Genomic DNA, 24,264 nt, shown 5'->3' with positions numbered 1-24,264 from the left:
CAAAACTGAGGCATTTCATGGGTGGTTTGCGGCCAGTCTTGCGCCGTGATGTGAGATTAACTGGCCTTACTACATATGCAGCTGCCGTTTCTGGAGCTCTGGCGGCGGAGCAAGACCAGAGAGACATTGAGACTGATAGGTTGGGCAAGAGGCCCTACCAGGCACCACCGCAGCCACAGCATCAGCATCAGCGACCCCAGTACAAGAAACCTTTTCAGAAGCAGCCTGGGAAGAAGCCTTACCAAGGACCACCTAGGGGCAAGGGTCCTATCCAGCAGCAGGGGGCGCCTCAGAGGCCCATTGTTTTCCCAATGTGCCCGAAGTGTAACCGCTAGCATCCAGGACCATGCTTGTATGGATCAGGCAAGTGTTTTAAATGTGGATCTACGGATCACATGCTGAAGCAGTGTCCTCAGTGGAAGCAGCCAACCCAAGGGAGGGTATTCGCCATGCACGCACAGGAGGCGAACCCAGACACTACACTACTGACCGGTAATCATTTCTATTTAAGCTCGGTATTATTTGCCTTGCATGTGGAAATTTTATTTGAGATTATTAGTGTACTAGTAAGATTTTAGATTGACTTGGAATATATTGATTTCAACTATGCTTAAAGTTAATTGCTAGTATTTTGGGATATATGTTTGGTGTTGTGCTAACATCTCTCAGGAAATATTTTCATAAAGAGATTAGCCACAACTGCACTGATAGATTCAGGAGCCACTCACTCCTTTATATCGGAGACCTTTGCTAATCATTTGGACATCAAGTCCATTGGCCTAGACGTGAACTTTTCAGTGACACTTCCATCAGGGGAAGAGTTGTTAGCCACCCACCAGTGTGGTCAGAGATATTGATCTAGAACTGCAGGGTCACTTGGTGTATGCAGATTTGATTATATTGCCAATGCCAGAGTTTGATATCATTTTGGGAATGGATTGGTTGACAAAGAATCGAGTTCTTATTGATTTTCAGAAGAGATCAGTGTTGGTCAGACCATTAGGCATGGAGCAGTTTCTATTCGAGCCAGCTAGATGGAGGAATTTTCCTCGCATGATCTCCTGTATACAAGCGAGGAGATTGATTTCCAAAGGGTGTCAGGCTTTCTTGGCCAGTATTGTGTCAGCACCTAATGTAACCACTCCATCTATATCAGATGTTCCAGTAGTCAGAGATTTTTCAGACGTCTTTCCAGATGATGTTGCAGGACTTCCACCGGATAGAGAAGTGGAGTTTGCCATCGATCTCATGCCAGGTACCGTGCCAATCTCTAAGGCACCATACAGATTAGCTCCAGCTGAGATGTTAGAACTCAAGCAACAGATACATGAGCTTCTGGACAAGGAATTTATTCGCCCAAGTTTCTCACCTTGGGGAGCACCGGTACTATTTGTGAAAAAGAAAGATGGGAGCATGAGGCTTTGCATCGATTACCGTGAGTTAAATAAGGTGACGATCAAGAATAAGTATCCACTGCCTAGAATAGAAGATTTGTTTGATCAATTGCAAGGAGCTACTGTATTTTCTAAGATAGATCTTCGATCAGGATATCATCAATTGAAAGTGAAGGATGCAGATGTCCACAAGACAGCTTTCAGGACTCGGTATGGGCATTACGAGTTCTTAGTGATGCCGTTTGGAGTAACGAATGCTCCAGCTATTTTCATGGATCTAATGAACCGAGTATTCCATCAGTATCTTGATCAGTTCGTCATAGTATTTATTGACAACATCCTCATATACTCGAAGAGCCATGAAGAACATAACCAGCATTTGAGGATAGTCTTACAGATTCTTCAGAGTCGCAAGTTATTTGCGAAATTCAGTAAGTGCGAATTTTGGTTGGAAAAGGTAGCGTTTTTGGGTCATATAGTATCTAGTAGTGGTATCGAGGTGGATCCAGCGAAAGTAGCAACTGTCAAGGAATGGGTTGAACCAAAGAATGCATCTGAGATCCGAAGTTTTCTGGGTTTAGCTGGTTACTACCGTAAGTTCATTCAAGGATTCTCGTCGATAGCAGTGCCACTCACTTCACTTACTAAGAAGAATGCTAAGTTTGTGTGGAGCGATGAATGTCAGAAGAGCTTCGATACTTTGAAGCAAGCTCTTATTTCAGCACCAGTGTTAGCCATGCCATCAGGGCAAGGAGATTTTGTGTTATACACTGATGCATCTAAGCTCGGTTTAGGAGCAGTAATGATGCAACAAGGTCGGGTCATAGCTTATGCTTCCAGACAGTTGAAGGTACATAAGAAAAACAACCCGACACATGATCTTGAGTTAGCAGCCGTTGTTTTTGCATTGAAAATTTGGAGACACTATCTATACGGTGAGAAATGTCAGATTTTCACTGATCACAAGAGTCTCAAATATTTCTTCACACAGAAAGAATTAAATACGAGACAGAGACGTTGGTTAGAACTGGTTAAGGATTACGACTGTGAAATTAGCTATCATCCGGGAAAAGCTAATGTTGTCGCAGACGCATTGAGCAGAAAAGTTGCAGTCATAGCTCATTTATCAGCTCAGAGATCTCTTCAGTATGAGATTCAAAGGTTTGACTTGGAAGTTTATCGCAAGGGCAAAGCTCCTAAGCTGTCTAATCTGACAGTCAAATCTTCCTTGCTAGATCGTATTCGAGCAGGACAGTCTTCAGATGAGCAACTACAGAAATGGAGACTAAAAGATGAAGCGAAGGGCAGTGTTCTCTACATAGTGTCAGATGGTATTGTGAGATACAAAGATAGAATGTGGGTGCCTAGTGGTGATTCAATCAGACAGGATATTTTGTCAGAGGCACATGCATCTCCGTATTCTATTCACCCAGGAGGTACCAAGATGTACAAAGACTTGCAAATTTTGTATTGGTGGCCAGGGATGAAACGAGATATCCGCAGATATGTATCAGAATGTCTCACTTGTCAGTAGGTGAAAGCAGAGCATCAGAGACCAGCAGGGATGCTTAAGTCACTTCCCATTCCAGAGTGGAAATGGGAGAATATCACCATGGATTTTGTTGTTGGTTTGCCGAGGTCAGTCAGAGGATCCAATGCCATTTGGGTTATAGTGGATCGACTAACTAAGTCAGCACATTTCTTACCAGTGAAGACGACTTTCTCCATGACGCAGTATGCGGAGCTTTATATAAGGGAGATAATTCGTTTGCATGGGATTCCAGTTTCTATTGTGTCAGACAGGGATCCGAGGTTTACATCGTTCTTCTGGAAAAGTTTACATGCAGCCATGGGGACGAAATTGTTATTCAGTACTGCATTTCACCCTCAGACAGATGGCCAGTCTGAGCGAGTGATTCAGATATTAGAGGATTTGTTGAGAGCTTGTATGATTGATTTTCATGGGACTTGGGAGTCTAAACTACCACTTGTGGAGTTTACCTACAATAACAGTTTTCAATCATCAATAGGTATGGCTCCTTATGAAGCTTTGTATGGACGAAAGTGCAGATCGCCAGTTCATTGGGATGAAGTTGGTGAGAGAGCAGAACTTGGTCCAGAAATAGTTCAGCAGACTGCAGATGTGGTGGTTAAGATTCGTGACAGAATGAAGACCGCCTAGGAACGTCAGAAGAGTTATGCTGATAAGAGAAGGAGAGATCTTGAATTTGCTGTAGGTGATCATGTATTTGTTAAGATAGCACCTATGAAGGGTGTTATGAGATTTGGGAAGAGAGGTAAGCTGAGTCCGAGATTTATTGGACCGTTCGAGATTCTTGACAGAGTTGGAACACTAGCTTATCGTGTAGCCCTACCGCCGAATTTGGCCGGAGTGCACAATGTATTTCACGTTTCGATGTTGAGGAAGTATCTAGCAAATCCTTCGCATGTTCTGAGCCATGAGCAATTGCAGTTGACTCCAGAATTGTCTTATGAGGAAAGACCGACTAAAATTTTAGACAGACAAGAGCGTAGACTTCGAAATAAGACGACTAAGTTAGTCAAAGTCCAGTGGCTGAATCAATCAGTGGAGGAGGCCACTTGGGAAGCTGAAGCAGATATGAGAATCCGCTACCCAGAGTTGTTCGGTAAGACTTAATTTCGAGGACGAAATTTTTATAAGGGTGGGAGATATTGTAAAGCCCAAAATCATTATACATAAAATCCATGCATATATTTAATTTATGAAATTTATTATTTTAATTATTTATGTTTATTTAATGTATGTTAAAATATTTTCTAGAGTTTTATGTTTCAGGCGATTATTCGAGGCGAGATCGAGTAAATGAGATAGGGACGATTTTTTTTTAGTAAATTTTAATGCAGTATTTTATTTAAGATAAGGATGGAGTATTTTAAATAATTTAATTAATTTTAGTAATTTAAGAGCTTAATTATTTAAATGATTAATTGATTTTAAAATTTTAAAGTTGTAGTATTTGTGCATCTTATTTAAATTTAAAATTTATAATGGGGTTAATATGAGATTTATTTTAAATTAGTATGTTAAAAGTTTTTAAAGAGATTTTTTAGTATATTAAATACATATGTTACAATTGTTTATATATATGTAGGTATATATATATATATACACATATATATATCAACACACAAGCACACACACTTTGACTCACACACACACTCACACATTTACGCACACATATACACGTACACACACACAACACAAAACAAAACATGCTATTAAACTTTTTGACTAAAGAGAAGGTTGTGTTTTTAAAACACTCCTCTCTCAATTTATTTATTTTATTTTCTTCCTTCTTTTATTTCATTCAACGAGCACATCTCCTCTAAAAATTTCCAGCATATATTTAGTAAGTTTTCTTTGAAGAAATTGAGCTAAGTTCGTCCCGGATCGTCTCCCGTATCATCTCCGCTTCGGTATCGTCGTTTCGGTATTTTTAAATATCAAAAGGCACGTATATTCTGTTCTTGATGCATTGATCTTGTCATATTATGCGTTGTATTGTTATTTATGCAAAAATTATATGTGTGATGCGTAGAAGTTTGAGCAATCACGTCTAGATCAAGTTTGAAACAATTTTGGATCACCAAATTCACGTTTTTGCTGTTCTGTAAAATACTGCGATTTTTCGGTATTGATTTTGAGAAAACTTTCAACGTGGAAATCGTATAACTTTTTGATGTCTTCGATTTGATATAAAGTTCGAGTTATTTGGATTAAAAACGAGTGAGTTATGGTGTTTTTAGTATGACTGCTATTTTTAGATCCGAAAACTCATGTTTCGCTGTTCTTTCGAAAACTGAAATTTTTTGGTACATATTTTGAGGAAACTTTTAATTAAAAAAACGTAGATCTTTTTGATACGTTCGATTTGATATAAATTTCGAGCTATTTGGATTAAAAACGAGTGAGTTATGGAGTTTTTAGTATGACTGCACAAATCGTGTTTTCAAGAAAGTTATGAATTTTAATATGTTCTTGAAGTTTTTATGTTGCAGGCTTTGTTGGGGATCGACGGGTGATCATTGCTGCATATAAGAAAGTTAGTAATGATGTTTAGAGTATTTTTGAGGTTTTGATTCATGTCGTTAAGAGCTTGAATTATTAAGATGTCGTAAGAAATAAACTTTAATATAAATGACAATATTGTGGGTCGTATGAATTGTAGGGTGATTATAAAGGTTTAGTTCATTGTTATGGTGTCCTAGAATGGTCTCATAGTGATGAATCTTGATGCCTTATGTGTTAATTGGGAGAATAGACATGTCACAAAATTTTCATAAAATAATTCGTCGAACAGAGCGGACACGGACCCGGACACGGAGGTAGGCACAGTGTCCGTGCCTTCTTATTTCATCACAACAATTTTTAAGCGCACGGACACGGACCATGATACGGACCTAGGGACGGGGTCCATGTACCTTCAGATTTTAGGTATATTCTTTTATTATTTAAGGTTTGATTTGAGGTTTTATACCATGGTTTAATATGATGTTTTACAGGGTTATGTCATGGGAAATTATAGAATGTTCTAAGAATTTATTTAGCTTGGGATTAAGCATGACATTTACGTTTAAGTTGTACAAGTTAAGTTTATGTATTCATATTAGTATGCTTGCAGCAACGACCCGATTGACATCCAACGAATCCCTCAATGCAAAGTAAGTATGTATGACGTGCAAAGAAAATATTTGAAGTTTTTGAGGTATGCTAAATGTCTTGTGACCAAAAGTGAATGGGTTTGGAAGTTGGTGAACGTGGCCGAGGACCTCTCCCCCCCGTTAAATTATGAACGAGTTTGAAGTTAAGATTGGAAAGCGTTAAATTATGAACGGGGACCAATCCGCCCGTTAAATTATGAACGGGTTAGATCGTGGTTGTGAAGCGTTAAATTATGAACGTGGATCAACTTGCCTGTTAAATTATGAACAGGGATCTCATGTATGTGGCAGTGGATACGTCCTCTGTCAGCCCAGTACTGTGGTTTGCCTGATCAGGCATTTATTATGTTATGGGTCACTTGCTTTGAAACATCCTCTACGCAAAATGATGAAGTTAAGTATGTTGAAGTATGAAAGCATGTTTAAAGAAAAGTTTATGTGATGGCACGTCATATTATGTATGCATGTATGTTCAAAGTTTATGCAAAGCTCAAGTTTATGAAAGTTCAAGTTATTATGCAAGTTCAAGTTTCAAAGTATGTATGTTCAAGTTCAAAGAAGTTTATGAGAGTTCAAAGTTATTATGAAAGTTTAAGTTTCAAGTATATATGTTATATTTTGAAGTTGTATGTGGTTTTATTATGTAATACTCGTTATTCCCAGTTTATACGTGTTGAGTCTTTATACTCACTAGACTTGATCGATGCAGGTGAGTACGTTGAGGAGGAGACAGGAGGTGGCGACCAAGGGGCAGGCTTGGACTAAGCGGAAGGCTAAACCCGAGGACCACTATGTTTATGTTTTATGAAAACTTTAAAATATTATGTTTTTATGTTGGATGTGAGATGATTTGAAATAAGTACTTTGTTGGAAAATATTAGTTGGGAATGTTGATTTTAATATTATTAAGTTAAATGACAAGTGACGACCGTATGAAATTTTATGTTTAAGAAAATTTTTAATTTTTCCGCAAATTTTGAAGTAGTAAAAGTACGGTACGTTACATAAACTATTTCCTTCCCAATTACATTATAGTTGAGGCCTAAGAAACTTAAACCCTCCTCATTGGAACGAATGTCACACTTTGACGTATCCTCAGTACCTAATTCACTCTAACGTATAAAGCTTAATAAGTTTCCCCATGTTAATGATGGACTAATTCTAATAAATCAACTTCGCTTATAACCCACAGAATTCTAGAATCCTCATATAAAGATTTTAAATTTCTTACTCGATAAAAATCTTAATATTCGACCATTGCTAACCTATGTTGAATACAACTAATTCTCTTTTGTTTTTATTTCATCAAATATCCCCGTATAATCACCCTATTTCATAAACTTGAAATTAAAGCTTACACAACTAAAGTAGTCTTAGATAACCTAATTCCAGTGCTCATGTACACTTAATCCTAAGTTTCTTAATGACTTACGAAGATTCCTCAAGACGAGGTCCCTGATAGGGCCTCTTGCCCTGCCTATCGACCTCAATGTCCCTCTAGTCCTACTCTGTCGCCAAAATTCTCGACACGGCAACTGCATAAGTCGTCGGACCAGCAACCCTCACATCACGACGCAAGATCGGCCGTAACCTACAATAAAATGCCTCAACTTCTCCCTCGCATCATTCGCAATCAGGGGTACAAAGTGACATCCCATCTCAAACTCCGCAACGCTGCTATCCCCCTAACGCAACGTCATAAACTCCCTAGTCAGTCTGGATCGTACTTCCTCATTGAAGTAATTGGAGTAAAAGACCTTCTTAAAGTCATCCCATGACAGAGTCTGCAGATTCACCGACATGGACGCGCTCTTCCCCCATAGCCTGGCGTCCTCTGTCAACAAAAAGGTTGCACATCTAACTCTGTCTGCATCCTGCAGCTCCATAAACGCAAAGATTACCTCGATGGACTTAATCCATCCTTCTGCTATCATCGGGTCAGTAGTCCCCGAGAACTCCTTAGGATCCATCCTCCTAAACCTCTCGTAAACTGCTTCCGGTCTGGGCCTCGCCCCTGCATCCACTGTAGCTTGGTTCCCCGCAAACTATGCGACGAACTGAGTCATCCCTATAAGCTTCTAATCCTGCATACCTGGCGGTGGACGAGGAGGAGTGGCCCTCTCCCCATCCTGGGCTTCCCTATTCTCATCTCCTGCTTCACGCACAATCCTACGTCTAGGAGGTATACTTTTCCCACATTTACTCAACACGTAAACCCAACATGCATGAACATGATATAGACAACATAAGATGCACGTACTTGAACTTAAAAACATGCACATGCTGAAATCAAAACTACATGCTTACTACATAACATAAATTTAAAACTTTGAAACTTACAGACTTGAGGTGTGAATACGTGAGATTCATGCGACTGGCAGTAAGCGTAACCCTTTACAAGAACACCGCTCTGATACCAACTGTAACGCTCCGTACTTTTACTACTCAAAATTTGCGGTAGAATTAAAATTTTTCTTAAATAAACGTGAACATTCAAAATTTGCTAAAATAAAGAAACTGTACGCCTCACAAGTTGTCGCAACAACAGATTTGAAAGTTAAAGTTTGACAAAAGTGTTCAATATTTTCATAAAGCTTAAAACATGGCGGTCCTCGGGTTTAGCCTCCCGCTCAGTCCAAGCCTGCTCCTTGGTCACCACCTCCTGTCTCCTCATAAACATCATCACCTGCATCGATCAAGTCTAGTGAGTCTAAAGACTCAACACGTATAAACTGGAAGTAACGAGTAGTACATAATAAAATCACATGCAACTTTAAAATAGGACATACGTACTGAAAGCTTGAACTTGCATAATAAAACTGAACATACGTGCATACATACTTAGACGTGCCATCAACATAAACTTTTATTAAACGTGCTTGCATACATGAACATACTTGAACATACATAACATCATCATTTTGCGTAGAGTATGTTTCAAAGCAAGTGACTCATAACTTAATTCGCCTGATCAGACTAAACCACAGTACTGGGATGACAGGGACGTATCCACTGCCACATACATGAGATCTCCGTTCATAATTTAACGGGCTGATTGCTCCACGTTCATAATTTAATGATTTCCAATCACGATCTAAACTTGTTCATAATTTAACGGGGTGGAGAGGTCCTCGGCCACGTTCACCGACTTCCAAACTCATTCATAATTTGGTCACAAGACATTTAGCTTACCTCAAAAAGACTTGAAATATTTTCTTTTGCACGTCAACATACTTACTTGGCGTTGTGGGATTCGTTGGACTTCGATTGGGGCCTTTGCTGCCCATACTAATCATGAATTTACATGCTTAACTTGCATAACTTAGACGTAGGTAATCATGCTTACTTACGAGTTCATACAATTCCTTAGGACGTTCTAAAATTCCCATGATCCGACCTTTTAAATCATCGTACTAAACAATGACATCAAACCCCGAACATGCTATATAAAATGTTTCCTAAAATATGAAGGACACGGACCCCGTGCCTAGGTCCAGGTAGGGGTCCGTGTTCGTGCGCTAAAATGTGTCGTGCAGAAGGAGGAAAGCACGGACCCCGTGTCTAGGTCCGTGTAAGGGTCTGTGTGTGTGCGCAAATTGACACCGAAAAGAATACAAAGGCACGGACCCCGTGCTCTGGTCCATCTGGAGGTCCGTGTCCGTGCGTAAAAATGACGATCAAGAATAGACAAAGACAAGGACCCCGTGCCATGGTCCGTGTTCGGGTCCGTGTATTCTTGTTGGACGCGAACTCACGAAAATCCTATACGTGTCATGCTTAACATTCTAGACTCGTTTGTACGGACCAAGAACCGACACCTCGAGACACATCCTAACATGCCAAAACATCGAACCAATTACATACAAGTACCCAAAGCAACGATGTTCACCCTACGACACATACAATTCAAAAAAAACGTGGCAATTGACACCAAATCGGTTCCTACGACTTCTAGTGTATTCGAGTGCCTAACAACACCGAACGACATGTCAAATAACAATCCAACATCATACTAATCATACCTAGATGCAGCAAGGATCACCCGTTGATTCCCAACGAAGCCTGCAACAATAAAATCTCAAAAACGCATCAACACATAATTTTCTGAAAAACGCAGTTTGAACAGTCCCACGAAAAATGTCATAACTCACTCAATTTTTATCCAAATATTTTGAATTTTATATCAAATCGAAGGTATCAAAAAATTCTATAATTTTCACGTTGAAAGTTTTCTCAGAATCCCGACCGAAAAATCTCAGTTTTCAAAAGAACAGCAAAAATGGGATTTGAGATCTAAACTTATTTCAAAACTGATCCAAATCATTTTCCGCTCAAACAACGAACGTCACCCATGAATTTTTACACATAAATAACAACGTAACGCATAATATGACGAGATCGATGCAGAAATATTAGAATATACGTGCCTTTTGATATTTAAAATACCGTAACGACGATACCGAAGCGGAGACGGAGTGAGGGTCGATCCGGGACGAACGTGGCGCTAAAATTCTTGAAGAAAACCAACGAAAACTCGCTAGGAAATATAGAGGGATGGGGCGGCTGCTTCTAGGAGTAAGAACCCTAGTAATTCTCCTCTCAAAAGTAATAAAAACTGAATGAAATAAGTGTGTGTGTGATTTGATCGGTTCTAGGTGTGTGTAAAAGTGTGTGTTTGTGATTAGTAATTTACGGAAAAATTGCTTAACTAAATAATAAATAAACCTATTTAAAATACTAACACTCTTTAAACTTTACTAAAATCCCTCAATTAAAATAATGTACACAAAAATGCTAATTTTAAAAGTTTTAAACTCTTAAATAACTAAACACATAAATAGGGCTTTAAAATGCTTAACTAAATAAATTATTTAAAATGCCCCTTCCTAGCTTTTAAAATAAAATACCGCATTTCAAATTGCAAAGAATCGTCCCCGGTCTTTTCCTCAATCCCACCTCGAATAATCGCCTGAAACATGAAACTCGAAAAACATTTTAACGTGCATCGCATAAACATAATGAATTTAAAATAATGCATTTAAATAATTCATGCACTACTAGGACTCGTTTTAAAATTAAATAAATGCTTTAATAATTAAATAAATGCATGAGTTATACGTGTACTGAATTTGGGCACTACATATTCGAAGCTCGATTCGATAAAAGCTCGTTTGAGCTCGTTTAATGAGGCTCGTTAAGATAAACAAACCAAACTCAAGCTTTACAGTATTCGGCTCATTAGCTCATGAACATATTCGTTGGTAAATTCATGAGTAATCTTTTAGATGAAAAATAATAGTTTTGATATTTGATTTATTGATTTTACATATTATTTATGAAATATATAGAAAAATCTATTATATAAGCGTTATACAAATTTTAATAAGAATAATATATTTTTCTTTAAATATATAATTTACTTTTTAATTAATTTAATAAAAATTTAAATGTATAATTCATATTTATTAAGCTTGTTTAAGCTCGATAAAGGCTTGGATAAGCTCGTGAGCCATGCATATATTCGATAAATAAAGCTCGAGCTCGGCTCGATTATAACGAACCAAACTCAAACATTCAAGAGTTCGGCTCGGCTCGACTCGATTACATCCCTATGATCACCCATCTGTGTGAATGAACATCTCCATGCCCTTGCCAATGAAACATGGCGTTTACACTACAGATGCTAGTCTCGACCTCGAGCGACCTTTATCCTTGTTTTAGGCGGCTGAATCGACTAGGAACCTGTTTATAATATACGGTACGCTTCCTAATGAGTTTCGTGATCTTACGTTGAGATGCAGACCTCATGGTACCTATTGTATATTCAAGGACTTTATCTATGCAGCTTGCATGGGTATACAGATAAATTATAATGTTATAATCGAATAAAATCGTAAAATATTATTAAAATAAAGATTGTTTTACATTAGAGTCAATAAAGCCCAAGCCACAAGTTAGCTTGTCGGACACCTACTCTAACATAATTTTATTATGTGAAGGTTCAAAAACTTTGACTTTCTTGTCAAACTCCTACTCTCCTTGTATCTGTTTATAAGCGTACGTTCGGCTTTTATGTCTTTGTAAAGTTACTTGCTTTTGAACTTGTATGTGATGAATTGAGATGTCGCATTTAATTATAAGGTTGGCCTTATCCATTTAATATGGTAATTAAAATGGTCCATTAAATGCTAGGAAATGCAAATACTTCTGATGACTATTATTTAGCAACACCAACTCAGAATAATCCTCAGTGGATTCAACTACCTGCAATACCAAGTGTAATGGAGGTTAGAAAATATCACACCCTGAATAGTAGAGGCAGACACATAACGTATTGAATTGGGACTAAATTTCATCAAAAAAGTAGAACGAAGATAGGAGTACCCAAGATGAAGAGTTTTCTTGTCAGAAACTGGGTAGGCAGGCATATTCTCCATCATATTCATTTGCAGCACGTTGCAGGAAAGATATTCCTGGATTGCATAGTCTTGTCCAGAAGGCATCATACTTAGTTGCTGAAGCCTATCATTTTCTGCTATCTGATAGTTATGAGCATCTTGCAGTTTACTGAAGCGTTCATTCATCATCATTAAACTAATCACTAGTTTCTTTAGGTGATGGCATTTGTTCATATGAATCATGTTGACAAATTCAACTATTTATTATGAAAATTTGTTAAATTTCATACCATGCATTTATTCTACTTGGATCCAAACGGAAGTTTTTAATATGTCATAAGCTCATGGAGATTCATTAGAAATTTCCATTATTTGTTAAGAGAGCTCACCTTTGCTCTCAACCAGGTATTTTCTTGCTCGATCTGAATTTCCTATCATAGGCAGGTTCCACAAGGAAAAAATTTATTGGTCATCATAGACCAAAAAAATTAGAAGGAAAAAATCATGCGAAGCTGCTAGACAAGCTATCATAGTCTTGATCTTAGATTGAGAAATTACCCTTTTCTGCAAGCTCTCAGTTTCAGCAAGTATCAGTTCATGCTGTTCAAATGGGACAGTAACATCAAAACTTGATAGGAAAATGCGTCGAGGTATGTGGCGTAGGAAACTGTTCTAGTGAGGTATTGTCTTAAAGAATTCATGCCGTCATGTCATTCAATAATTTTTAGCATTATGATATAATCTTTTTGTCATTGAAAATCACTAACTAATTTTTAGCATTATGTTTAAATTTGCTTGCAAGTTATCTTTCTGGATGTGGTTATGTACCTTCTTTGCTCTGATTCTTGTGATGCTTCGCTCAAGCCTAGTTTCCAGCTGCTTCATCTCCTTCACATTTAAAGAGACCAATCCTTCGCCCATAATATGCCTGTGAAAAACCAAAAGAAACATTAAGTTTTCACATGAGTTAAAAGATACCACTATTTCTTCCGATGGATGATTTTACTTCCTTGCATTTGCATGGTTTTGATCTTTATGTAAGTTAGGCCAGCTCATGATTAAGGTTCTTTCATTTTGTTTAATATACCTGTTGGAGTTTTGGATCATCTGTATTTGCTGGCGCAGTTTCTTGGATTCTTGTTGGTAAAACTATACAAGGAATAGCAAAAGATTGAGAATTAATCGTGTTCTTGAAATCTGTGACTTAATCATGGAATTGGAATGCTTACTTGAGCATTGATCTCTTGAGTGGTGTATACATTTGAAGTGTCAGCGGTGGCCTTTTTAAACCTCTCAATTGTGTCCCTAGTGCTGCATGAGAATATATACAGAAGCTTTGAAACTTTTTTCTATGATTGCAATTAAGTTTTGGAATCCCCTCGTGTATTTGTGGTGCAAAATACATAGAAACCTTGATTAGCTGCTACAGTTAAGAACAATACTGGCCATCGACCAAGATCCGGGTAATACTAAAATGTAAAATCTATTCATATCCTAAATGCCATAAAAGACGAAATTCAGGTTAAACCATAATGTAAAATTGGAACAAAATGCCAGAAAACTGTTAATCAGATATGAAATCAATGATTTTACGTTTGATTCAGGTCTTAAAGATTAAAAAACTCGATCATATACAATCATAAATCATTAACTCAACTTTGTAAACGAATTCTAACCCTTATTTTTTTTTCAATAAAAATCATTAGCTTTGGAACTGGTCCTACTCCGTCCTTTCTGAGATTTCATTTTCCTCAGTCTTAAATTTGTCGGTGCTGGACTTGTTCAGTTTTTGAAAACGTGAACTTGTTTTTGGGGAGCTTCATAAAGCTGAAAATGGAAATGATGCAATCCGGGTGAAATGGAAGAGCAGGGTCAGGTGCTCCGCCGGATCTGCTATCAAAATGATGAAGGAAATAAGAGCAGTGTAGATATCTGAACCAGAAGCTTCTTTCCCGGGCGGAGAGGATTTCCTGCACTCAAGAAGGTAACCAAGTGAATGGGCGCCGGAGGGGTGTCCGGCGTGACCACTCCGATGCTTAAGTCAGTGAATTATTCAAGCCAAGAACCAATGTAACCAAGTGATGTTTGTGATATTGGTGTGAATGAATCTAAATGTAAAGAGAGAACCTGATATTTATAGTAGAAGAAGCAATGATGACCTCGTTCTCCGTGCTACCTACTAATTATAGTAGGACGGCTGAGCGCACCCTATATTCTGACATGTCAAATCTCATACTTTTCATATCCAGACCATCTGATTTTCTCAACTCATCGACATGGTGTCAGAGATGGGACAGTCGCCCACATCCTATTCTGCTAGTATACTCGAGTACGGTGCTCATATCGAGGTGCTCTAGTAGAAAACTTTCCTGGAGCTTGCACGAGAGCCCGGGCTTCTGGTTGCCCGGAGAGTTGAGCCTGAGCTTGCACCTGCCCGGTCTTCAGAAGAATCCATCATGTATAATGACTCTGATTTGGGAATCCATTTGTTATCTCGGGAAATCCATGACCCGGGCTCTTATTAGGGTATCATCACACATCCCTTAAATAGTCGGGCTAGATTCATACTCGCTGTCCCGATCAGTCATGCTTGGATTCCCAAAGAGATAATCAATCTTGTTCTATAAAAGCATCGGGGGCTTCATGTCTCCCAAAAATGGGAGGAAATACCGGAGTCTCGTTGTCTTATGAACTTGAGATAAGATGTCGGGGACTCGTGCCTCCCGGTGTTTGCATAAGATAACGGGGCCTCATATCTCCCGAACTTAAGTATAAGATGCCGAGACCTCAAGTCTCCCGGGCTTTAAAATAGATTGCAAGGGCCTCATATCTCCCGGACTTAGGAATGGTCGAGGTGCGGAGCCTCGAGCCAGGTTTGAGAACCCTGGGCTTATAAATAACCAAGGTGAGGAGCATTGGGCCGGGGAACATGTCCCGGGACTTGGGAATGGTCGAGGTGCGGAGCCCCGAGCCAGGTTTGAAAACCCTGGCCTTATAAATAACCAAGGTGCGGAGCCTTGGGCTGGGGAGCATGTCCCAGGACTTGGAAGTGGTCGAGGTGTGGAGCCCCGAGCTAGGTTTGAGAACCCTGGGCTTATAAATAACCAAGGAACGGAGCCTTGGGCCAGGGAGCATGTCCCGGGACTAGGGAATGGTCGAGATGCGGAGCCCCGAGCCAGATTTTAGAACCCTAAGCTTATAAATAACCAAGGTGCGGAGCCTTGGGCCGGGGAGCATGTCCCGGGACTTGGGAATGGTTGAGTTGCGGAGCCTCGAGCAGGTTTGAGAACCCTGGGCTTATAAATAACCAAGGTGCGGAGCCTTAGGCCGGGGAGCATGTCCCGGGACTTGGGAATGGTCGAGGTGCGGAGCCCCGAACCAGGTTTGAGAACCCTGGGCTTATAAATAACCAAGGTTCGGAGCCTTAAGCTGGGGAGCATGTCCCGGGACATAACAGATGGCCGAGGTACGGGTCCCCGGGCCAGGGTACGGAGCCCTGGACTTAATGAGCAACCAAAGTACGAAGCCCTGGGTCTTGGAGTAGTCGAGGTGCGGAGCCCCGAGCCAGGGTACAGATCCCTGGACTTAGCAGATGGCCGAGGTACGGGTCCACGGGCCAGGATACGGAGCCCTGGACTTAATGAGCAACCAGGGTATGGAGCCTTGGGTCTTGGAGTGTTCGAGGTGCGGAGCCCTGAGCCAGGGTACGGAGTCCTGGACTTTAGATAAAAACTGGGGCCTCGTCTCTCCCGGACTTTCAAGAATAAGATGCCGGGGCCTCGTACCTTCCGGGCTTAAGAGAATGTGGCAGGGTCTCATACCTCACGGGCTTAAGAGAATGTGCCGGGGCCTCGTACCTCTCGGACTTTAAAGAATCTGCGGGGCCTCGTACCTCCCGGACTTACAAGATTAAGATGCCGGGGCCTCCTACCTCCCGGGCTTAAGAGAATGTGCCGGGGCCTCATATCTCCCGGACTTAAGATAATGCACCGGGGCCTCATACCTCCCGGACTTTAAAGAATGTGCCGGGGTTTCATACCTCCCGGGCTTAAGAGCGTGTCGGGGCCTCATATATACCGGACTTAAGATAATGCGCCGGTGCCTCGTACCTCCCGGACTTTCAAGAATAAGATGCCGGTGCCTCATACCTCCCGGGCTTAAGAGAATGTGCCGGGGCCTCATATCTCCCGGACTTAAGATAATGCGTCGGGGCCTCGTACCTCCCGGACTTTAAAGAATGTGCCGGGGCCTCATACCTCCCGGGCTTACAAGATTTTGCTTCTCCTGCTATATTAGTTTATTACAAACCAAATCGCTAACCTGGAAATATTGAATCTGAATTCATTTTTCATAGAGTGAAACTTCTCTAGTTGAGCTAAATTATACGACTAATATAGCTGTATGCTAATGAGTGCATATCAAATGCTCTTCATGCCAATCTGGGATAGCTGCTGAGCTTTGAGCTCATATAAAATCAACATATAAGATCTGAGTGCCGAGCTGGTCGGACTTGTATGTTTGCCAAGCAGAGTTGGGCTTATTTTTGAATGGAAACCATATCTACGTCTTGAGCTCAAGTTCCCACAAACGGCGCCAATGATGCGATCCGGGTGAAATGGAAGAGCAGGGTCGGGTGCTCCGCCGGATCTGCTATCAAAATGATGAAGGAAATAATAGCAATGTAGATATCAGAACCAGAAGATTCTTTCCCGGACGGAGAGGATTTCTTGCACTCAAGAAGGTAACCAAGTGAATGGGCGCCGGAGGGGTGTCCGGCGTGACCACTCCGATGCTTAAGTCAGTGAATGATTCAAGCCAAAAACCAATGTAACCAAGTGATGGTTGTGATATTGGTGTGAATGAATCTAAATGTAAAGAGACAACCTGATATTTATAGTAGGAGAAGTAATGATGACCTCGTTCTCCGTGCTACCTACTAATTATAGTAGGACGGCTGAGCACACCCTATATTCTGAAATCTTTCAACTCTCAAGCATTACACGTATTTTCTCTCAAATATTGTTCGTGTTTGCCTGAAAAACCTGCTGACTTTAGAATCGGAGTGGCCACGCCGGACACCCCTCTGGCGCCCATTCACGAGTTCTTTTCATCGTTTGCAGGTGTTATCCTAGCCATCATCCTCACTCAAAATTCCCAAACACTATAAATTGTTGATTTGACCGTTGGATCTCCTTATCCGGCTCATCCATTTCAGCGTGATCACATCATTGTTGGCGTCTATGGATTTTATATGATCTCAAAGCTCAGCAGCTATCCCGGATTGGCATGAAGAGCATTTGATATGCACTCATTAACATACAACTATATTAGTCGTCTAATTTAGCTCAACTAGAGAAGCTTCACTCTACGAAAAATGAATTCGGATTCAATATTTCCAGGTTAGCGATTTGGTTTGTAATAAACTAATATAGCAGGAGAAGTAAAATCTTGTAAGCCCGGGAGGTATGAGGCCCCGGCACATTCTTTAAAGTCCGGGAGGTACGAGGTCCTAGCGCATTATCTTAAGTCCGGGAGATATGAGGCCCCGGCACATTCTCTTAAGCCCGGGAGGTATGAGGCCCCGGCATCTTATTCTTGAAAGTCTGTGAGGTACAAGGCTTTGGCGCATTATCTTAAGTCCGGGAGATATGAGGCCCCGGCACATTCTCTTAAGCCCGGGAGGTATGAGACCCCGGCACATTCTTTAAAGTCCGGAAGGTAGGAGGCCCCGGCGCATTATCTTAAGTCCGGGAGATATGAGGCCCCGGCACATTCTCTTAAGCCCGGGAGGTATGAGGCCCCGGCATCTTAATCTTGTAAGTCCGGGAGGTACGAGGCCACGGCACATTCCTTAAAGTCCGGGAGGTACGAGGCCCCGGCACATTCTCTTAAGCCCGGGAGGTATATGGCCCCGGCATCTTATTCTTGAAAGTCCGAGGGAGACGAGACCCCGGTTATTATCCAAAGTCCAGGGCTCCGTACCTTGGCTCAGGGCTCCGTACCTCGACAACTCCAAGCCCAGGGCTCCGTACCCTGTTTGCTCATTAAGTCCAGGGCTCCGTACCATGGCCCGGAGACCCGTACCTCGGCCATCTGCTAAGTCCAGGGATCCTGTACCCTGGCTCGGGGCTCCGCACCTTGACTCATCCAAGACCCAGGGCTCCGTACCCTGGTTGCTCATTAAGTCTAGGGCTCCGTACCCTGGCCAGGGGACCCATACCTCGGCCATCTGTTAAGTCCCGGGACATGCTCCCCGGCCCAAGGCTCCGCACCTTGGTTATTTATAAGCCCAGGGTTCTCAAACCTGGCTCGGGGCTCCGCACCTCGACCATTCCCAAGTCCCGGGACATTCTCCCCGGCCCAAGGCTCCGCACCTTAGTTATTTATAAGCGCAGGGTTCTCAAACCTAGCTCGGGGCTCCGCACCTCGACTATTCCCAAGTCCCGGGACATGCTCCCCTACCCAAGGCTCCGCACCTTGGCTATTTATAAGCCCAGGGTTCTCAAACCTGGCTCGGGGCTCCGCAGCTCGACCATTTCCAAGTCCCGGGACATGCTCCCCGGCCCAAGGCTCAACACCTTGGTTATTTATAAGCCCAGGGTTCTCAAACCTGGCTTGGGGCTCGGCACCTTGACCATTCCCAAGTCCCGGGACATGCTCCCCGGCCCAAGGCTCCGTACCTTGGTTATTTATAAGACCAGAATTTTCAAACCTGGCTCGGGGCTCCGCACCTCGACCATTCCCAAGTCCCGGGACATGCTCCCCGGCCCATTGCTCCTCACCTTGGTTATTTATAAGCCCAGGGTTCTCAAATCTGGCTCGGGGCTCCGCACCTCGACCATTCCTAAGTCCGGGAGATTTGAGGCCCCGACAATCTATTTTAAAGTCCGGAAGATATGAGGCTCCGTTATTTAATGCAAATACCGGGAGGCCCGAGGCCCCGGTATCTTATCTCAAGTCCGTAAGACAACGAGACTCCGGTATTTCATTCCATTTCTGGGAGACATGAAGCCCCCGATACTTTTATAGAACAAGATTGATTATCTCTTTGGGAATCCAAGCATGACAGATCGGGACAGCGAGTATGACTCTAGCCCGACTATTTAAGGGATGTGTGATGATACCCTCATAAGAGCCCGGGTCATGGATTTCCCGAGATAACAAATGGATTCCCAAATCAGAGTCATTATGCATGATGGATTCTTCTGAAGACCGGGCAGGTGCAAGCTCAGGCTCAACTCTCTGGGCAACCAGAAGCCCGGGCTCTAGTGCAAGCTCCCGGAATTTTTCTACTAGACCACCTCGATATGAGCATCGCACTCGAGTATACTAGCAGAATAGGATGTGGGCGACTGTCCCATCTCTGACACCATGCCGATTTGAGAAAATCAGATGGGCTGGATGTGACCAGTAAGAGAGTTGACATGTCAGAATATAGGGTGTGCTCAACCGTTCTACTATAATTAGTTGGTAGCACGGAGAACGCGTTCATCATTACTTCTCCTACTATAAATATCAGGTTCTTTCTTTACATTTAGATTCATTCACACTAATATCACAATGATCACTTGGTTACATTGGTTCTTGGCTTGAATCATTCACTGACTTAAGTATCGGAGTGATCACGCCGGACACCCCTCCGACGTCCATTCACTTGGTTACCTTCTTGAGTGCAGAAGGTCACCTGTCGATTCGTGTTGTTCTCGATTCTCTTTATTTCGATCTTTCCTCTTCCCATTTTTAATTTTGTTAATCCAATCCTGCTCATCATTATTCAACTCAAAACAAAATTTTTTCTCTGCTACCAAAATTCGTTACTTGTAATGATGGATGATATGTTTTGCCTATCCCTGTCGCTGGAAGACAGAAGGCTAGAGGGTTAAAAAAACATAAGGTGTTCGTATGTTTAATACAAACTTATATTTTAACAAATTATATTATTACATTAAATTTAAATTAATTCCCAGTTGTTGCGAGGATAAAAAAATTTGTAAGCGAAGGGTTTCTTCAGAAAAGCAGGATGATCCTCAAAAATAAAAGAGAGAAAATGCAAAAAAGCTTGAATGGGGTTAAGTAAGGCATATATATACACAAGCGCGAAATAATCAGCTGAAAAAATTACATATTTTCAGCTGAAAGTTCAGATTTTTACAGAAATATTGCATCAAACTTATTGTCATCTACTTAGAAGAGACCAAAAAACACTGATATATTTATGCCGTACTCAAAGAAATTTAAAACCTCTATGAAATTGAAAAAAAAGAATTATTTCATGGAATGTTTCTTGTGAACATGAACAATATTGTTTCTTGTGAATTTGAGCAAGAGAAAAAAACTTTCATGCTAGCTAGGAAAACAAAAACTGCATCTGCGGTTTCGGCCCTTTTAAAGTCAGCAAAAGTGCACTCAAACTCCACAAATTAGCAAAAAACACAGCATCTGAAACTGGGCAGGAGAAAAAGTAACAAAAAAGTATTGATTAAGAATCAATCCCCCACCCACCCAAGATGCATGATCTTTATGCTCACGTCACAAACCTGGCTTCTTCGGAAAAAATTTCTATTTCCAGGGTAGCGATCGACTTGAATGCACTTCTCCAAAGATTAAAGAACTAAACCACCACCCTCTTCAGCAAAAATAACCATAGCATTCGTCGCAGCAGAGCAGCCCTAATTGAATACTCTTTCTTTCTTTGTTTATACATAGACTTTGGCTTAAGCTTGCTATGCGTACACATATATTTCCGAGAGAGATAGAAAGCGAGATGGCCTTGAAATTGACCCTGAAATGGCCTTTTTCCAGTTGTGTAACATACGTGGTGTTGTGGGCTATTGATTTATTAGCAGAATTCTCACCAAATACGGGAGACTGCATATGGTTTGGTTGTCTTTGTGAATTACCAAAGAGCTAGCTGTTGTCAGAATCTGTATGGCGTGATTATTAATATAGTAGGCATCCACTGCAAGAAGAAGGTAGTATTAATGTTAGAGTAGATGCCTTGCAAGCCAACGGTTGGCTAAGGAATTTATTTACTCAAGTGAAATAAACAATCTTTATTTTAATATAATTTATCTTTTTATGGTCTTGATATACTTTATCTGTATACCCATGCAAACAACATAGATAAAGTCCTTGATTATGCTTTAATACAAATAAATCGTAATTCGATGTAGAAACTCATTTGTAAACACTGCATATTCTAAATTCGTTCCTAGTCGATTCAGCTGCCTAAAACAGGGATAAAGGTCGCTTGAGCTCGAGACTAGCATCTGTGATGTTGTATACTACGTTTCTTGATAAGGGCATGGAGATGTCCAAACATGCAGATGGGTAGTCATATGATGATTATACCGAACAACCCTCCATCGGACTTTCCAAGTGGTTATCATTCATCGAGAGGATAAGTCTTTGGTTATGATTGTACACCATTAGTTCTTACGACCCGGGACAACACTGAGGCTCTATATGCTAGGGCTGTGCTTTGACTCGTTTATCGGCTCCAGGAGAGTCATCAGGTGGCGAGGTTGGGTACAGTTGCGACAAATATAGGAGCCAGTGCATTGTAGTCTGGGATTCACCGCTCACCTACGGGTGTGGATATCCTGTGTGATCTGATGAAATAATAGTGCATGGAATCTCTGGCCAGAGTATGAGATGTACGTTAGAGAAAGAGTTCTCAAATAGTACCCGCGATGCCACTATTATAGTTATCACATAGTTATCGAATTAATATGCAACCCTTGATAAACCAATGGTTGCAGCTTATCTAACTTGGCTACATCTATCACCTTGCAACAAATATCTTTGAAGAAGAAACATAATCTTATGATGGCATATCTAACATGTTTTGGTAACGCATCACGTATGAGTATTGGCAGGAAATGCTGCATTAGAACATGACAATCATGAGATTTCAAGCCAATCAATTTCAACTCAGACAAGGACACAAGATTTTTCAGGTTCGATGAGAAACCTTCTGGGACTTTTATATCCATTATCGACTGACAAACTTGTAACTTTTTTTTTTTTTTGTGAATGAGCATGCAGCATGAGGAAGATATGTTCTTTTTTCAACAAATTTAGGTGCCAATTCAGGCCTAACTCCCATTTGAACCATGTCCAACCTAGTTGCCACATTGTCCTTGGTTTTTCCTTTAACATTCATCAAAGTATTAATGAGAGATTCGAATACATTTTTCTCTATGTGCATCAAATCGAGACAATGCCTAACATGCAGGTGTTTCCAATAAGGAAGATTGAAAAAAATTGATTTCTTCTTCCAACATTTTCTGAAATCTGTTGATCCAAAATCTTTTTCTTCTTTACTATCTTCCAAATTATTGTCCTTTGCATTCTTTCTCTTTTTACTTTTCACAATAATCTTCTTTCCGAAAACACACCTTACGTCAGAAAGCTTGTCAAACAAAGCAACCCCAGATAATGGTGTAGATGATTCTCCATGTTCTTCCATACCATCGAACTCTTTCATTTGCCTCCGATATGGATGAAACCGTGGTAGGAATCGTCTATGACCAACAAATGACATTTTCTTCCCATTTTCCAAATGCTTTGCACAAGTATCTTCTTTGCATACTGGGCATGCATAATAACCATGTGTAGTACATCCACTAAGGTTACCATAGGCTGGAAAGTCATTGATGGTCCATAGTAAGACTGCTTTAAGAGTGAAAAATTGTCTTCGATAAGCATCATAGACACCATCAACTCCATCCCACAATCGTTGCAAATCTTCAACTAACACATCAAGATAGACATATATATCGTTTCCTAGCTGTTTAGGCCCTGAAATGAGCATAGTTAGCATGATGAATTTTCTCTTCATACACATGTTTGGAGGTAGATTATAGGTGACCAACATAATTGGCCAGCAACTGTACCGACTACTAAGGTTGCTATAAGGATTAATGCCATCAGCTGCAAGTGCAAGGTGAAGATTTCTTGGTTCACTTTCAAAGTCGGGCCACATATGATCCACCAACTTCCAAGATGGCGAATCAGCTTGATGACGTAACTGACCGGGAACTCTTGTGGTTTCTGCATGCCATGTTAAATTTTTCGAGGTATGTAGAGATTTAAACATGCGCTTAAATCTTGGTATGGGAGGGAAATACCACAACACCTTTGCAGGAACACCTTTCTTCTCAACGTTCTTCTTGGTTAGCTTCCACCGTGACAAGCCACATTTAGGGCAGTTTACGCAGTCTTTATATTGCTTCCTATAAAGAATGCAATCATTGGAACAAGCATGAATCTTTTCATGACTCAACGCCAAACAACTCAATGTCTTTTTTACATCATACATTTTGGTTGGCAGGTTGTGATTATCTGGTAGCATATCCCCAAAATCCATTAGTAGATCGAAAAATAGAGCGTCACTCATCCCATGCTTTGCTTTGGTGTTGTATAGTTTCACAATTGCACTCAATTTTGTGTAATGCTTACATCCATTATACAAAGGTTTCTCTGCTTCCTCCAAAAATTCCATAAACGCTTCTGGATTTTCTGTATAGTTATCATATGCTGCCTCACACATATTAGTGGTTTCAAAGTGTCCGTGATAGTTACCAATTGGCTCCTTGTTCGTGCTCCAATTTACTTTGTCACTTTCAGCAGACTCACCGTGCCAAATCCAATTCACATAATTTTGACTATAACCATGGAAATAAAGATGCTCTCGAATGGACTTAGCTGGTCTTTTTTTAAGATTTTTACATTTGCAACAAGGACAATGAATTAAATTGGGGTCA

At 40.8% G+C, this 24,264-nt stretch overlaps 1 protein-coding gene across 1 annotated transcript; it reads right to left on the bottom strand.

The window, feature by feature from the left end:
- Positions 1 to 12,067: 12,067 nt before the first annotated feature.
- Positions 12,068 to 21,250, bottom strand: LOC142522846 (agamous-like MADS-box protein AGL11). The gene is made up of 8 exons (XM_075626406.1): positions 21,034 to 21,250; positions 13,726 to 13,807; positions 13,584 to 13,645; positions 13,325 to 13,424; positions 13,055 to 13,096; positions 12,886 to 12,927; positions 12,483 to 12,637; positions 12,068 to 12,362 (listed from the first exon to the last, which is right to left on the bottom strand). Exons 3-8 carry the CDS (start codon positions 13,601 to 13,603, stop codon positions 12,359 to 12,361), a joined length of 363 nt encoding a protein of 120 aa, XP_075482521.1. The 5' UTR covers positions 13,604 to 13,645; positions 13,726 to 13,807; positions 21,034 to 21,250; the 3' UTR covers positions 12,068 to 12,358.
- Between the last annotated feature and the right edge of the window lie 3,014 nt (positions 21,251 to 24,264).

The sequence above is a fragment of the Primulina tabacum genome, chromosome 13 (assembly GCF_025594145.1).
Source record: "Primulina tabacum isolate GXHZ01 chromosome 13, ASM2559414v2, whole genome shotgun sequence".
Classification (NCBI taxonomy): domain Eukaryota; kingdom Viridiplantae; phylum Streptophyta; class Magnoliopsida; order Lamiales; family Gesneriaceae; genus Primulina; species Primulina tabacum.
This window is presented reverse-complemented; position numbering and strand designations above follow the sequence as displayed.